This window comes from Bos mutus, chromosome X (assembly GCF_027580195.1).
Source record: "Bos mutus isolate GX-2022 chromosome X, NWIPB_WYAK_1.1, whole genome shotgun sequence".
NCBI lineage: Eukaryota > Metazoa > Chordata > Mammalia > Artiodactyla > Bovidae > Bos > Bos mutus.
This window is the reverse complement of record NC_091646.1, coordinates 120,266,460-120,284,622: the sequence shown is the minus strand read 5'-3', so window position 1 is coordinate 120,284,622 and position 18,163 is coordinate 120,266,460. Positions and strand designations below refer to the sequence as shown.

Sequence of the window (18,163 nt, the reverse complement as noted above, 5' to 3'; positions counted from 1 at the left end):
AGTGGTTATGAGCATGGATCCTGGGATCAAAGTGTCTGGAGTTAAATCCCTATTCTTCTGTTTTCTAGCTGTGCGACCTGAGGTAGGTTATACTATCTCTCTGTGCCTCAGTTTACTCATCTCAGTTTCCTCATATCAAAATGGAGATAGTAATAATCCTTGCCTTCAGTTCTGTTCAGTGCAGTTCAGTTGCTTAGTCATGTCTGACTCTTTGTGACCTGATGGACTGTAGCACGCCAGGCTTCCCTGTCCATCACCAACTCTGTCCATCACCAATCCCTGCCTACAGGGCTGCTTTGAGGCTCAGATAAGTTAACATACTTAAAGTATATAGAACTGGTCCTGGCACATAGGAAGCACACTGGAAGTGTTAGTTATAGCTTCTTCAATATTCACTTCCCATAGTAAATTATTTTGGTTTGGAGAAGTCATTACAAATTAACACATATAGTATCCATGTGCCTGAAATTGATTTAAGAGGCTGCACAGATGGAACAGTCTCAAGCCTTAATCCAATAAGATAGCATTCAGGGCTCATTCACAGTGTTTAGTTGATCAAGTTTTGTTGGCAGCCTGCTGCTGTTTAAAGTGAATGCCCCAAATTTAAGAGTTCAATAAATGTAGTACCTTTTGTGAAAAGAGACAAGACGCCAGACAGGATGTAGTGTTAGGTATATTTCCTCGTGTCTCCACAGCCTGAACTGAAGACATTATACACCAAGATTTTAAAGTACTTTTGTGAAGAAATGGCTTTCATCTGACTCATTACTGAGATAAACACAATTATGCCACAGAATTTCTAACAGTTTAAAAAAAGACAGTGAAAAAAATACAAATGCAAGAAGCAAAAAATCCATTTCTGTTCATAAACTGATAAAGAAAACCTGAAAATAGGTGAAGGATGCATGGTGTGATAGATAGTAACAGTGTCACCAAGGTTAATAGCAAAAGGACTAAAGTATTGCTGATACACAATGGGACTGTGTTTTCGGTTTTGAGAAATATGTAGATAAGGACTATTATAGGGCCTCTGAGAAATTTCTGTTAATACAAACTCTGAACAGGAAAGGCTGTTGCAAATGAAAAGCAGCTTACTTTATTTGTTGCAAGTAAAGATGTGATTCATCAGGCACAAACACAAAAGGAAAGATAGGGACTGGGGAATGGATTAGATAAAAGTTGAGGAGAAATTGATCACTGGAACATAGAGGAAGCAAGGGAATTCCAGAAAAACATCTACTTCTGTTTCATTGATAAAGCCTTTGATTGTGTGGATCACAACACTTTGTGGAAAATTCTGAAAGATATGAGAATACCAGATCACCTTACCTACCTCCTGAGAAACTTCTATGTGGGTCAAGAAGCAATAGTTAGAATGTTATATGGAACAACTGATTGGTTAAAAATTGGGAAAGGAGTACAACAAGGCTTTATACTGTTATGCTTCTTATTTAACTTATACGCAGAGTACATCATGTGAAATGCCAGGCTAGGTGAATCACAGGCTGGAATCAAAATTGCTGGGAGAAATATCAACAACTTCAGATGTGCAGATGATACCACTCTAATGGCAGAGAGTGAAGAGGAACTAAAGAGCCTCTTGATGAGGGTGAAAGAGGAGAGTGAAAAAGCTGGCTTAAAACTCAACATTCAAAAAACTAAGATCATGGCATCTGGTCCTATCACTTCATGGTAAATAGAAGCAAAAAAAGTGAAAGCAGTGACAGATTTCATTTTCTTGGGCTCCAAAATCAGTGTGGTTGGTGACTGCAGCCATGAAATTAAAAGATGCTTGCTCCTTGGAAGGAAAGCTATGACAAACCTAGACAGTGTTTTAAAAAGCAAAGGCTTCACTTTGCTGACAAAGGTCTGTCTAGTCAAAGCTATGGTTTTTCCAGTAATTATGTATGGATGTGAGCGTTGGACCATAATGAAGGCTGAGCACCAAAGAATTGATGCCTTTGAATTGTGGTGCTGAAGAAGACTCTTGAGAGTCCCCTGGACTGCAGGGAGATTAAACCAGTCAATCTTAAATGAAATCAACCTTGAATATTCATTGGAAGGATTGATGGCCACCTGATGCAAAGAGCCAACTCACTGGAAAAGACCCTAATGCTGGGAAAGATTGAAGGCAACAGGAAAAGAAGGCAGCAGAGGATGAGATGGTTAGACAGCATCATGAGCTCAATGGACATGAATTTGAGCAAACTTTGGGAATTAGTGGAAGACAGAGAAGCCTAGCATGCTGTAGTCTGGGGGTTCATAAAGAGTTGTACACAACTGAGTGACTGAGCAACAACAACAACAAGGAGAAAGGCTGAAAACTGAAGTTGGGGTCATGTGGAGATAAGAGATAAGAACTCACAGGCAAATGTAAAGAATTAGAAAAAAATGTTTCTTCTGAGCATGACAGGGTAAACTAAGATAGCCAGCAAAGTTTTTCTGAACAGCAGTCTTTTTGTAGTTTTTTAAAAGAGCAAGAAGAAAGGCAAAGCCCTTTATGTGAACCTCCAGTAGTGTACAGGCTTCCCTGGTAGCTCAGACGCTAAAGAATCTGCCTGCAATGCAGGAGACACAGGTTCAATCCCTGGGTCGGGAAGATCCCCTGGAGAAGATGGCTACTCATCTAGTATTCTTGCCTGGAGAAGTCCATGGACAGAAAAGCCTGGTGGGCTATAGTCCATGGGATTGCAAAGAGTCAGACATGACTAAGTGACTAACACACACACACCAGTAGTGTACAGGAAGCCTGCTACTCAGCCCAAAAAGAAAGACATCAGTCTACGTTTAGACAAACCTTATAAAGTGTACCTTCACTGCTCCTTAATGGAGAGAGACACAAGAATGAGTTTTTCCCAATTTGGGGGAGATTTCCGTATCGGCCAGGAAAGCCAAACAACACCAGGTATTTCAAAGAGAGGAGATTTAATACAGTAAATAGGTTGGAAGGTGAGGTAAACCAGAGATTAGTAACTTTTCCAGGAAGCAGTGATGTTCCTTGTGTCTAGGGATGCAAAAGGGAGGAGGTGGTGGTAGGAACTGCCACTCCAGCATCATGGTTGGAAGAAAGGAGAAAGAGGAACCGCAGAGAACAAGCACAGCACCCTTTCCCCTCCTGCCACCACCGGCTGATTTCCCTCAGTGCCTCCTATTGGCAGGAAGCCAACTGGCAATGGCGCCTGGGAAACATGGTTTTCAGATTCACAGCCCAGCATTACAGAACCAAGTAAAAGGGCGAGGGTGTATCTGAGAGACAATAGGGAAATAATCGAGCCCATTAGGCACATCACTCACTGTTGTGAAAGCCAGTGGCGAATTACAGTAGGAGCCCAAGTCAGCATCATAGCCAGCATCCATTTACTTAGGAGAATTGAGTGAGTGAAAGTCGCTCAGTCGTGTCCGACTCTTTGCGACTGTGTAGACTATATAGTCCATGGAATTCTCCAGGCCAGAATACTGGAGTGGGTAGCCTTTCCCTTCTCCAGGGGATCTTCCCAACCCAGGGATCGAACCCAGGTCTCCCGCATTGCAGGTGGATTCTTTACCAGCTGAGCTATCAGACTTAGGAGAATAGGATGTGGGTAATTTTTCAGAGATCAGTGTTTCTGGTGAGTGATACACACATACATTTGATACACAGACATAAATATGTGAATAGAGATGTCTAGGTAATATATGAACCCACATAATGTTCTCTGGGGCAGGTCTTGGTCTACTCTTCCCAGTGGAATACTTGTGTGTTTATGTGTGAATATGTTTTATGTGTGCATAAATGACAGAGAGTGCTGTTGCCACTGTGCAAGAGTGAGGTGATACTTAGGTGGAGTGCTCTAGAAAAACAGGTTGTTGAAACCATTCTGTACTCCTTGGTAAAAACACAAAATGAACCATTGTGGCCAACTGTCTCAAGTGATCTCTGGCCCTCATGACCCTGGAAAGGCAAGAGTGGGCATTGGAGGGAGGTGCACTGGTGCCCACCAGCCTTGTAGCCCATCCCCCATCCCTCCTGCACACCAGCCTCCATCTTCAGTGCTCCGCTGGCTACAGCAGACCAGGACTCCCCTTTATCCCCAGTGGTGGCAGCAGGCCATCTAGTTTCATCTGCTTCCTGGTTGGTGTGCTAGTTGATGCTCCCTCAGAGTCACCCTTGCGTGGCTGCTTGTGGGAATTCTATCTTCTGCAGTGTTCTGTATATGGAGGTTGTTAAACATTGTGAACACCATCCCTGTATGTAGGTGTGTATATATGTATACATACATAACCACTTACAGCAAAGCCATCTAAACACAGCAATCTTGCATATTACTTTGCTATTTAAATAAAGGAAAACATAATTCTAAAATCTGGATGCCATTGAAGTTTTCACAGTTCTTTGCTGCCTAAAATAAAATCTTTCCTAGAGGAGTCTGGATATATTGCTGAGCATGTTTGAATGGGTTAACTTAAAAAGTAGTTTAGAATCTGTACTTCCTGTTGGCTCATGTAGTGTCTTGAAAGTGAAAGTAAAGTCGCTAAGTCATGTCTGGACTATGTAGCCTCTAGGCTCCTCCATCCATGGGATTTTCCAGGCAAGAGTACTGGAGTGGGGTGCCATCTCCTTTTCCAAATGTCTTATCAACTTGTATTTACTGATCCTACAGAGAAGCTGAATACATTGCCTTGTTTTGCCGTTATTATGTGTTCCACACCTTTGAGAAGGGTAATAGTTTTATTTTTCTATTTAGTCTGTTGCATTTGGTGCTAGGCATCCAGGATAGGGTGTCCACCAAGAGAAAATCAGATTCCCCTAGATTTTATCTTTTGGACAGCTATTCTTAGAAAATGACATGAGAGCCCCAATAAAAGTTGGGAGATACAATTGATTGAAAGTCATTATCAGCTTGACCTAGATTGTCACCAGTAACTGAAAGGACAAGAGACTTTTGAGCCAATTATTGTCACTTTCAAAGTTAAAACATTTTTTTGGAAGATCACAAGTGGTTCTAAAATATTCATGCACATTCATTCTTATTGCTATCTCTACAACAAGCAGAACTTTCCCAATGGTTGCTAGGTTTCATAGTTTTTTCTCCTTCAGGGTCCTATTGAAATGCTTGAAATTATCACAGTATTATCACATGATGGAAAATTTGAGAAACAGAGAAAAGGAATGAAAAAAACCCTGAATGTTGGTATTCAAACATAATAATACATACTTCTGTTTTAGTGTGTTATTTTGTCCTTCCATTTTTGTATAGCTGTAATTGATGCTTATGTATAATTTTGTACACTGACCTTTACAGTTGATAGATTGTTTCGTCCTTGTCTTCCATAGCCTTCATTACCATTATTTTAAAAGCTGTCTGATAGTAAGTAAACTGTACCCTGATTTATTTAATCACAGCTTCTCCTCCTCCTTCCCTGTACTCTTTCTGTTGAATCATCAGTTTTCTTATTAGGGCCAGTGAAAATAACATTGAAGTAGGAGCCTAATGATGTGGACTGAATGATTTAGCCAGGTTCCCTAATCTCTCCATCTCTGTTTCCCATATGGCCCTTTCCTATCCCCGAACACTCAACCTGTCTTACAGGAGAAGGTAAAAATTGTCCCCTATTACCTGTGATTTCCATTGAATAAATGGCAACCCACTCCAGCATTCTTGCCTGGAGAATCCTGTGGACAGGGGAGCCTGGTGGGCTACTGTCCATAAGGTTGCATAGAGTCGGACACAACTGAAGCGACTTAGCATGCATGCATGCGTTAGAGAAGGAAATGCAACCCACTCCAGTGTTCTTGCCTGGAGAATCCCAGGGACGGATGAGCTTGGTGGGCTGCCGTCTCTGGGGTCACACAGTCGGATATGACTGAAGCGACTTAGCAGCAGCAGCATGACCTGTGATTTCCATTGAATAAATAGAATAGATCAACCAAACCAGGCTAAGAAATAGAAGCTATGCTCAGTTTAATAATAAAAACAATTTAAAATGTATCCTCTGAACATAGGTAAGCTGTTGGCAAATTGTCATTATTTGCCTCCAAGTTTTGTTCTCCATAATCATTTCCATGGCTATGGTAGGACCATATTTATTTAAAGTATTTTTAGACTTGGAACTCCTTTTTTTTTTTTAAAGAAAATTTTGCATTTAATATCTGTAGAACAACCTGAATGTCAAGGTTTTTTGTTTGTTTTTTTTTTTCTTTCCCCCAAATGGAACAGGAAAGTACCATTAGCAAACTCTTCTAAAAGTAACAAGTGACCCCATTGATAGTACAAAAAAAAAAGTTAGTATTTTTGAAGAAAATTCCTTTGGGAGCATTTTCCAGGACATGCTGTGAACCCAAGAACATATCTGAATTTTCTATCAGTTGCAATCATATTCTAAAAATTCTGACAGAGCTGTGTTGGGAACGAAAGCTAAAAAATGATTAAATAGCAGACACATCTTTTAACTGTGTGATCTGGGAATGTATTAGGATTTCTAGTTAAGGTCATTTATTTGAACAAGGAATTTACTCTGTTTCATCTGAGGCTGAGTATAAACATCTACCTAAAATGCAATTGATTTTTAAGATTCCTCTTTATTATAAAGCATTTCAAACATCAGAAAAGCATATAAAATCATACTTTGAACACCTCAATCTTTAACATATATCAAACATATTTGCCATATTAGCTGTATACATGCATACATACATTTTAAGTGAATAAAGCAGATACATTGGAAATTCTTCGTGTAATCCTCCTTGACCTAATGTCCTTCTTCCCTGCCTGTCTCCTTCCCCCCAGGCTGTCTCCTTCCCTAGATATCCTCTCTTGAATTGAGTGTTTCTCATTCTCATGCATTTCTTTATGCTTCTGCTACATAAGTATGTGCCCATAAACAACATATAGTATTATTTAATTAGTTTAAAATTTCTAAGTTCTCTAATGCATACAACTAGTCTAATGTTCTCAGCATTGCCTTTGAAATTATTTCATGTTCACACATAGAGACAATTTGTTTAGACTTCTGTGTGGTATTCCTTTAGGTGACTATGAAAGTGAAAGTGAAGTTGTTTACTTGTGTCCGACTCTTTGTGACCCCATGGACTGTAGCCTACCAGGTTCCACCGTCCATGGGATTTTCCAGGCAAGAGTACTGGAGTGGGTTGCCATTTCCTTCTCCAGAAGATCTTCCCTCCTCAGGGATTGAACCCAGGTCTCCTGCATTGTAGGCAGACACTTTACCATCTGAGCCACCAGGGAAGGCTCAGGTGACTATACCTCGGTTTATTTATCAGCCACCACCCCTAAGAGGATTGAGGGAGGGACAATTTGAAGTCTTATCTCTCTGACTTGTTGGCCAGCTGGATTGCCAAAGATGCCAGGATTTGATCCTTTCATTCCTTCCTTTCTCACTCTCTGTGGCTTTAGTTATTTTATTCTTTTCTGTATATATTGGCATGGTCCCCGGGAAGGATTGCTAAGATGAGAAATTAAAGTTAAGCTAAGATGAGTAACAAACGTTACTCTGCAGACAAAATGAATATCCATGATATGTTAGGGAAAAGAGAAACCTGAGCCAGACATTGGCCAACAAACAGGCTGTTGTCAAGTTGTATATATTCATTCATATCTGTGATGTGATGCCTCTGGGTCTCATATACCTTCATTTGCTGTATTTCAATTTTTGCTTTTAAGAATATCATGGCTTAAATTTATAAAAATATTACAGCTAATAAAATATTACTCTTGATTATTTGCTTCTTCAAATGTGTATTATTCTTATTTTATTTGCTACATTTTAATATATTTAAAACTGAAGTATCAGGGAGCACTACAAACCATTGCTTTTACTGTTACACAGATACTATTTACAATATTTAAGTACTGCTAGTTTTATAGATAGTGCCTATAGAATTAAAACTGTCTGCCATTCTCCTTCCAACAAAAAGGAACTCAAGAATCAATTATGTCTTTTTCCCTATTTTAATCAGCATTGTTGTGAGCTATCAACTTCCTATTTTTCTATGTGAGCTATATATACTTTGCTTCTGTCATTTCATGAATTTTTTGTGACCAGATCATTTTTGAGTGTTGATAGCTAATTTCAGTTAATAATTAAATTATTCTAGTGACTCTTAGGGTAGAAAATCAGCCTGAATCACTTTCATTTTTTTCCCTTCATGAACAAATACTGATTACAATAAATTAGATTTTGCCCCTTGGCTAAATCATCATCTATGAACTAAACGAGGTTTCAGCTGACTAAACTGAGTATTATTAGAAGAACCTATATGACAGATAAATAAAGTACACATTTTTAAAAAAGATTAAGAAGTCATGTAGGCAAAGAAATTTCAAACCTAATATGTTCTGTAAAGGTTAAAGTAGATTTTTCAGTTGTAAAGCAAATGAAATGCATTGTAAATTAGTGCAGCTTCTCTTATTTTTTTAAAAATTGTAATCCAGAATTGACCATATTGATTTTTGAGCTTTTTATTTTAAGAGAAAAATCACTGAGGTAAAATTTCATGGTTTTGTGAATACTAGTTAACCAGTGATGGCTGAGAGATGATGCAAGGAGTGCGGTATCTTTGCTGGCCGCTCTTTTGTGTGCTGAATTCTTTTCTTTTTTTCAGAGCCATCTCTTATCTACACTTAGAACAGTGATGGTTGTGGTTTGTTTTATTCAGATCAAGTTTTCAGAATCTGACTACTTTGGCAACGTCCTGCAAACCCGCAAGTATTTAGCACAGACTGATTTCTTCTGGCTGAGAAAAGCTGTTCCCAAAACAGAGTGAGTAAAAAAAAAAAAATAAGAAATTAAAAGTGAAAGAGATAAATATGTTGATGGGTAGTGGAGTCTCTTTAAATCAAACTTTGTAATTCCCCTCAAGTCAGAGTAGCTGGCTTGCCAATTATTTTGGTTTGGCAAAATCTGTGTTACCTTTTAGCAACTCTTATTTCTGATGTTGTATGAATCAGTTGTTCAATCTAGTTATGACTTCCCCACTCCTAGCATCAATACATATCAAAAGAAGGCTAATTAAGATACAAATGTTCAAATCATTTCCCAATCTCATTGTGAGTGTGTGTGTGTATATATATTTATAAATTCAAACAAATTGCTCTAGAATTTCACACTTGGGCAGAAATTTTTGAAGATCTTAAAAACAAATATCTAAAAAATAAAGTATGATTACAAATGTAGAAATAATTGTATACAGACACACCTCATTTTATTACACTTGGTTTTATCAAACTTTGCAGACAGTGCATTTTTTACAAATTGAAGTTTTGTGGCAACCCTCTGCTGTCAGATGAAGTTTAGCATTTTGTAATGATAAAGTATTTTTAAATTAAGGTACATATATGTTTAGATATAATGCCATTGCACACTTCGTAGACTACAGTATAGTATAAATGTAACTTTTATATGCACTGCGAAACCAAAAAAAATTTTGTGATGTTTGCTTTATTATGGCGACCTATCACTGAACTCACAATCTCCAAGGTATGCCTATGATTATGGAATTTGTTGAGCTAATGCATATCAACTCCAGTACTTTGGCCACCTCATGCGAAGAGTTGACTCATTGGAAAAGACTCTGACACTGGGAGGGATTGAGGGCAGGAGGAGAAGGGGACGACAGAGGATGAGATGGCTGGATGGCATCACTGACTCGATGGACGTGAGTCTGAGTGAACTCCGGGAGTTGGTGATGGACAGGGAGGCCTGGCATGCTGCGATTCATGGGGTCGAAAAGAGTCGGACACGACTGAGCGACTGAACTGAACTGAACTGAATGCATATCAAAGAACTGAAGCTCTGATTATTTTCCTTCAGTAGCAGTTGTGATTTATACCGCTCTTCCCAGTACTGGTAGAAACTTTTCCTACAGGTGGGGAGGTTTCACTAGGAACTTTTGGGGTCAGGGCCAGTTGTGATTCTCAATGATCATGATGATGACAGGAACTAAAAATTATGTGCTAATAATGTTCTGGGAAGTGACTTATATATTTTAATTCATATTTATCCTCTAGTCAATTCTGTGAGTTGTTGGTTCTATTTATTATCCCCATTTTACAAAATGAACAAGAGGCTTACAACTGAGAAATTCTTCAGCTCAGGTTTACATTACTTTCCGTTCTGCCTGTTGATATTTGTACTCTGTTCCGCTATGACCCAGTTCTCCAAGGTTGTTTTCTCTGTCTTCTCCAGATTGGGTAATTTCTTTTGAGCCATCTTCAAATTTACCAGTTCTTTCTTCTGCATTCTCAAATTTGCTTTTGACTCATTAACACAGTTTTTGTTTTGATTTTTGTACTTTTCAACTCCAAAAGTTCCATTTGCTTTTTTTAAAAATAGTAAAAAAATTTATAAAAATAATAATTTTTATAAATATAATTTTATAATAATAATTTCTATTTCTTTGTTAAGATTCTTTGTTGTCATTTGTCATCATATTCTCCATTAATTGTTTGAATACAGTTTATTTTAATTCTTTGAACTAATTTACAGTGGCTGCTTTCAAGTCTTTGCTAAATCTAGCATCTGGGCTCACTCAGGGTCAGTTTTTATTGATTGCTTTTTTTCCTTTTGTACACTTTTTCTTCTAGCATTATTTTATGTCATTGTTGAAAATGACCTTTTCGACAATGTATTGTAGCAACTGTGGATTCTGATTTATTTTTCTGAGGCTTTTTAAAAAGTTACTTTCCTGGACTTACTCTGTAGAATCTGTCTTGGCTACAGTTTGTGGCCATGGATGTCTCTACTCACTTTTTAAATTCTTATTTTTGTTTTTTAGCCTCACTTCATGTATGCTGTCTCTGTGTCTACATGGCTTAGTCCTCTGCCAGTTGATCTGTGTCGGAGTTCGGAGTGCATTCCAAGTCACAAGCCGTTCTCAATCACCCTTGCAGTTTACTTTCCACTGGTCTCTCTGGGGTCTCCCCTGTATACATGCCTAATTTCCCACGCAGCCAGGGATGTGTGGAGAGCTTATCTCCACGCTTCTCTGACTCTTTCAGTTACACTATCTCCCTTTTACATTTCTGGCTGCTCTATCACTTTCCCCAATGGGAACTGTAACTTCAGGGGAACAAAGGTGTGGGTTTTCCTCATTTGTTTTCTACCAAGTTTATCACTTCTAGCTGACAGAGCTGCAACTTTCTACCATGACCCCAAGTGAGCTCATCCCCTGTGGCAGCAGAGCTGCTAATTTTCCAGCCAGTCCTATCGTAGTCAAATTAAGTTCTCTCTGATAGAACGGGGAGGGATGGGAGGAGTCCTGGGCAAGAAGGCCACAGACTCCTGCTCCACTTCTTTTAAGTTCTGGCTGTTTTTCAAAATTAAATGTTTTTCAATGTGTTGTTTGCCTTCAGTCAGTCTCCAGGGCCCTAAAATGGTTGCTTGTTGACAATTTTGTCCATTTTTATACCTGATTTTGGTGGAAAGGATTTGTTGACCTTTTCGTGTGTCTTAGCTGGAAGCCTGACTTCTATGGCCCAAATTTTTTTTTCATGGCCCATGTGTTAACCCTGGCCAATAATTCTGGTCTCCAGATTTTTTGCTGGCTTTTTTATGCTCTCTGGGTCTCTCATTACTCTCTCTTCCAACTCCCACCTCTGTTCTGGCCTCTAGGAAAAACTCTAGGCCGTTGACCATCCCTTGGCTTAAGGCTATGATTACTGCCTCTCCCTCTTAGCCAGGGCTCCCGTCTAGCCCTCCTGCCCTCTGCCCTTCAAATCTTCTTACAGCATCCATCTGCAAAGTAAAAGTATTTAACTTTAAGGAGTAGGCCTGAAGCTGAACTCTTCCCTTTACCTATCCCTGACTCCACTCAGAAGCCCAAAGAAAGGAAACAGAAGGCTTTGGAACTTCTTTGGAAATGACGCATAGCTGATGAGTAGCCAACTGCCCCACTGTCCTTCATTTTCTCTTCTCATCACAGTATCTTTCAGGCCATCTTGCCTGTTTCATTCCAATCTGAACTATTCAACAGAAATGTTAGATTTAGGATTCTTAAACTAGCTTCTCAAATCTCACAGCTTCACATATTAATAGTTTCCAGTATCTCAATGAGCAGCTACATGTAGTAAGTAAAGTGTTCTGCCCCTTCAGGTCTACTTCAGATAAGTTCAAACTCTTGTTTTTGCAACTTATGAAAAATTCAAGCTTCTCACCAGTATTTTTGTGAACTCTCAGGGTCTTCTCAGGGTTTCTTCTATATTTGAGATGCTGCCAAGTTAATTTTTTAAATTTCAAAATGTCATTATTCATTTGGGTGTATAGCAAGGCCTGGCTTGCTAATTTAAAAACTCCTAAATGTGCCATTTTTAACATCATCCTAAAATGCCGATGGGCTGTAAGACTCTAATGGCCTTGACTATTTTTAATATTTATGCCTCGGAAAAGTGCTGACTGACTGTGGGCTTAAGCAAACTGTGTGATTTGTGTCTTTTCCTTCTCTGTCAGTGAAAACAAATACCTCTTTCACAAGAACATTAAATTGGTTAATGTTTCTGGAAAAGTTCTGCTGGAATGAAAATCAGTGCAGTGCTAGTCATTCTTCAGACCGTATGTCTTATTTCAGGGAAAACAACATTAAGAAATTTAAGATTCTCTTTGCATGATACAGTGGTATGATAGACCCTTTTTTTTTTTTTTTTAAAGAAATTTCAGGTGGGTCCTTTTCAGGCATTGTGGCGAATTTTAGCTTCATGATACCTGGTAACTGTAATTGACATCTTTTTAGGTCTGCAAATTCAGGAGTTAATTGAGTGAGAATGATTCTGGAGTAGCTCCACTACACTGGTTTTCTTTGAACAGCACATCGTGGTTATATTTCCACAAGGCCCTGAAATAAATGTTTTGCTTCTTTGTGGGTATAGGAGATAAACACCCTTTATCTTTCATTCTCATGGAATCCATTTTAGCTGCACTAATGTGCATTAGGAAGTTTCTAACACGATGGGGAATGTCAGCAAGAATGAAATTAATTGGGTGGTCATCCCTGAAGGTACATATTTAGGGGTTTGTTCTCAGAATTGTCACTTCATCAGCTTGCTTAAAAATAGAGGATTTACTTCACTGCTCAGCTTGAGTCAAAAGTAATTTCTTTCCCTTAGGATCCTCTTTCTTTGACAGAAGTGATTTTAAGCCAGCCTCCCTATTAACTCACTCTCATTCTACTGTGACTAGACATGTCTGGTTTTTTTTTTCCTCTAGCTTCTGAAAAATATGTAAAAATACATCAAATGTCTCTACAGATTATGGTCCTGCCCAGAATTACCCACAGCATGGAATGGGACGGATGCAATCTGCAGGATATGAGAAATAAAGCAGTAAATACTCTATGCTTTTCCCATTCCACATTTCCCTAGACTGTCTTTGAGAGTTAATAGGTAAAATGCGAAACTTTAGCTTGACATATATCTATTTTATATTGTTCAAAGAAATCAGAGTATCAGTGTCTTTTCCTTTAGATTTTTGCATTTCATCATCATATTCCTTTCATATATCCCATTGTCCAGTACAATTTCATCTCCATATATTTTTGAAATTTATACGAGACTTTTTTCATACCTCATCTATCAAATCCTTCTCCAAACACAGACTGCAGGAACATGGTAAAGACATAAGAAAAAGAATTTAAAGCACTTGAATGACACCCTTTGTTTATTTAAGTAGATGTATACATAGCAGTGGGCTTCCCTGGTGGCTCAGTGGTAAAGATTCCACCTGCACGGCAGAAGATGCATGAGATGTGGGTTTGATCCCTGGGTGGGGAAGATTCCCCTGGAGGAGGGCATGGCAACCCACTCCAGTGTTCTTGCTTGGAGAATCCCATGGACAGAGGAGCCTGGCAAGCTATAGTCCATAGAGTCACAAAGAGTTGGACACGACTAAAGTGACTGAGCATGCACGCGTGCATACATAGCAATACAATGATTTAAATAGATTTGAATGAATTTTTGCTCAGCATATACCACTTAGGCAATAGTCTTAGTCCAAGAGGAACTTAAAATCTTGTTGGGAGGTAAGTTGTGCAAACTCATATGCCTTCAGGGCCCAATCAGTTGACACATGTTGACCTAGACGTGGGAAGGAGTGACGGAGGCCATGGAGAACTAGTGATTGATTGCATGCCTCATTTGAAGGAATTTTGGTTCGGTACTTCTAAAACCTCTGTGTTGGGCCAATAAAACTTTTTTTTTTTTTCTGGAGAAATTCAACCCATTGGCTAGGACTTTATCCGTGGACAGGCAGCTTTTCAGTGTTTCAGTTACCTTTTGCTGTGTAATGAATCACCCCAAAAATTAGAGGATTAAAGCAGCAATAATTATTCATTTTTCTCTGGCGTGGCTCTGGTGGTCACTGGGCCCAGCTGGGTGCTTCTTGCTCATGGTGTTGCCTGCAGTTGCTGTCAGACAGTGGCAGGGGCTGGAGTCACATGGGAGGCTTCCTCTTCTAGTCTAGAATGATTGATGCTGGCTGTGGTCTGGAAGGCCTGCTGTGGCCTCTCCTTGTGTACTGGGCTTCTTTGTGGTGTGCTGATTGAGCAAGAAATTTTGAAGAGCAAGTTTCCCGAAAAAGAAGGAATGAGGGTGCACATGTGTTTACCAGGGGGAGCTTGTATCACCTTTAATTGCCTAGGATTGGAAGTCATGTGGTATTTTTAAAAAATTAATTAATTTGTTTTAATTGGAGGCTAATTACTTTATAATACTGCAGGGGTTTTTTTTTGCCATACATTGACATGAATCAGCCATGGGTGTACATGTGTTCCCCATCCTGACCCTCCCTCCCACCTCCCTCCCCATCCCATCCCTCAGGGTCATCCCAGTGCACCATCCTTGAGCACCCTGTCTCATGTGTTGCACCTAGACTGGCGATCTATTTCACATATGATAATATACATGTTTCAATGCTATTCTCTCAAATCATCCCACCCTCACATTCTCCCGCAGAGTCCAAAAGTCTGTACTTTACATCTGTGTCTCTTTTGCTGTCTCACATATAGGGTCATCGTTACCATCTTTCTAAATTCCATATATATGCATTAATATACTGTACTGGTGTTTTTCTTTATGACTTACTTCACTCTGTATAATAGGCTCCAGTTTCATCTACCTCATTAGAACTGATTCAAATACATTCTTTTTAATGGCTGAGTAATATTCCATTGTATATATGTACCACAGCTTTCTTATCCATTCATCTGCCAGTGGATATCTAGGTTGCTTCCATGTCCTGGATATTGTAAACAGTGCTGTGATGAACATCAGGGTACACGTGTCTCTTTCAATTCTGGTTTCCCAGCAGTGGGATTGCTCTGTCATATGGCAGTTCTGTTTCTAGTTTTTTAAGGAATGTCCACACTGTCCTCCATAGTGGCTGTACTAGTTTGCATTCCCACCAACAATGTAAGGGGGTTCCCTTTTCTCCGTACCCTTTTCAGCATTTATTGTTTGTAGACTTTTTGATAGCAGCCATTCTGACTGGTGTGAGATGGTACCTCATTGTGATTTTGATTTGCATAATGAGTGATAATTTCGGATAATGAGTGATGTTGAGCATCTTTTCATGTGTTTGTTAGCCATCTGTATGTCGTCTTTGGAGAAATGTCTGTTTAGTTCTTAGGCCCATTTTGTGGTTGGGTCATTTATTTTTCTGGAATTGAGCTGCAGGAGCTGCTTGTATATTTTTGAGATTAATTCTTTGTCAGTTGCTTAATTTGCTATTATTTTCTCCCATTCTGAAGGCTATCTTTTCATCTTGCTTATAGTTTCCTTCATTGTGCAAAAGCTTTTAAGTTTAATTAGGTCCCATTTGTTTATTTTTGCTTTTATTTCCATTATTCTTGGAGGTGGGTCATAGAGGATCCTGCTGTGATTTATGTTAGAGAGTGTTTTGCCTATGTTCTCCTCTAGGAGTTTTATAGTTTCTGGTCTTACGTTTAGATCTTTAATCATTTTGAGTTTATTTTTGTGTATGGTGTTAGAAAGTATTCTAGTTTCCTTCTTTTACAAGTGGTTGACCAGTTTTCCCAGCACCACTTGTTAAAGAGATTGTCTTTTCTCCATTGTATATTCTTGCCTCCTTTGTCAGAGATAGGTGTCCATAGGTGCGTGGATTTATCTCTGGGCTTTCTATTTTGTTCCATTGATCTATATTTCTGTCTTTGTGCCAACACCATACTGTTTTGATGACTGTAGCTTTGTAGTATAGTCTGAAGTCAGGCAGGTTGATTCTTTCAGTTCCATTCTTCTTTCTCAAGATTGCTTTGGCTATTCGAGGTTTTTTGTATTTCCATACAAACTGTGAAATTATTTGTTCTAGCTCTGTGAAGAATACCGTTGGTAGCTTGATAGGGATTGCATTGAATCTATAGATTGCTTTGGGTAGTATACTCATTTTCACTATATCAATTCTTCCAATCCATGAACATGGTATATTTCTCCATCTATTTGTGTCATCTTTGATTTCTTTCATCAGTGTTTTATAGTTTTCTATATATAGGTCTTCTGTTTCTTTAAGTAGATTTATTCCTAAATATTTTATTCTTTTCGTTGCAATGCTGAATGGAATTGTTTCCTTAATGTCTCTTTCTGTTTTCTCATTGTTAGTGTAAAGGAATGCAAGGGATTTTGTGTGTTAATTTTATATCCTGTCACTTTACTATATTCATTGATTACCTCTAGTAATATTCTGGTGGTATATTTAGGGTTTTCTATGTAGAGGATCATGTCATCTGCAAACAGTGAAAGATTTACTTCTTCTTTTCCAATCTAGATTCCTTTTATTTATTTTTCTTCTCTGATTGCTGGAAGTCATGTGGTATTATTTCTGCTGCATTTTATGCTTTAGAATTGAGTCACCAAGGCTAGCCTATAATCAAGAGGAGAAAACTTGAGTCCACTTCTTAATGAAAAGAATATAAAAAAATTACAAACAGGTATTAAAACCAAGACAGGTCATATTATGTTGGAGAATAGTACAACTAAATATAAGATATATTCAGATATAATTAGGGAGATATGCAAAATATCTAAAGACTGACTTGGTGTGGGTACTATCCCAGGAGAAGAAATAATAGCATCCACAACTGATAGGCTCTGTTAGTATTGCTGCTTTATATCTCCAAGGCTCCAAATACATCCTAGAGTCAGGGAACCCTGGGAAATCAGGAAAGGTTCGATCATGCATCTCATATAAGATGTTTTAGTAATTCTTACTGAAGGAAATGGCACCCCACTCCAGTACTCTTGCCTGGAAAATCCCATGGATGGAGGAGCCTGGTAGGCTGCAGTCCATGGGATCGCTAGAGTCGGACACGACTGAGCGACTTCACTTTCACTTTTCACTTTCATGCACTGGAGAAGGAAATGGCAACCCACTCTAGTGTTCTTGCCTGGAGAGTCCCAGGGACGGAGGAACCTGGTGGGCTGCTGTCTCTGGGGTCGCACAGAGTCGTACACGACTGAAGCGACTTAGCAGCAGCAGTGAAGCTTCAGAGGCCCCATCAGGCTCCATCTGGTTGTTTGATTTCTTTGTTTTGTCTGCCTTTGTCCCCTAGAAGTTAGAAACATTGTTTCTACATGGGTCTTACCCTAATGTTTTGAAAGTTTATTATTTACTAAAGGGAGGGGAGTTGGGAAGAATGGGTAGAGTAGAGATGAGTTATAGGAATACATTTCATCTTTGGTACATGCTGTGGTTCAGCTCAATGTGATTTAGAAGCCAAGTTAATTCTTCCCTCTTGAGTCAAAGGGCAGACATAAAAATGCTGGATTCTTTGTGTAGTGGTTTCCCATTGCTGCTGTAATGAATTATCACAACCTTATCAGCAATTCAGAACAACACAAATGTGGTCCCTCACAGTTCTGTAGGTCAGAAATGTGGGATGGCTTGGCTGGTTTCTCAACTTCAGTTTTCATAAGGCTAAAATCAGGATGTCAGCTGGCTTGGCTCTTAGTGGGAGCCCCTGGGGAGAACCCTCTTTCTGTCTCATTCAAGCATTGGCAGATCCAGTTCCTTGTGGTTGTAGAACTGAGGTTCTTACTTCTTTGCTGGTTGTTCAAAAGCATCACACCTTTGGCACTCAGCTTTCACAGTCCAACTCTCACATCCATTCATGACCACTGGAAAACCATAGCCTTGACTAGACGGACCTTGTTGGCAAAATAATATC

The 18,163-nt window shown here is 39.1% G+C and overlaps 1 protein-coding gene across 1 annotated transcript in view; it reads left to right on the top strand.

Moving 5' to 3' along the window:
- PHEX (phosphate regulating endopeptidase X-linked) overlaps positions 1-18,163 on the top strand; it is a 207,120-nt gene that overhangs the window by 138,345 nt on the left and 50,612 nt on the right. Inside the window, 1 exon segment of the mRNA XM_005897739.2 lies at positions 8,657-8,760. Coding sequence (XP_005897801.1) covers positions 8,657-8,760 — 104 coding nt within the window.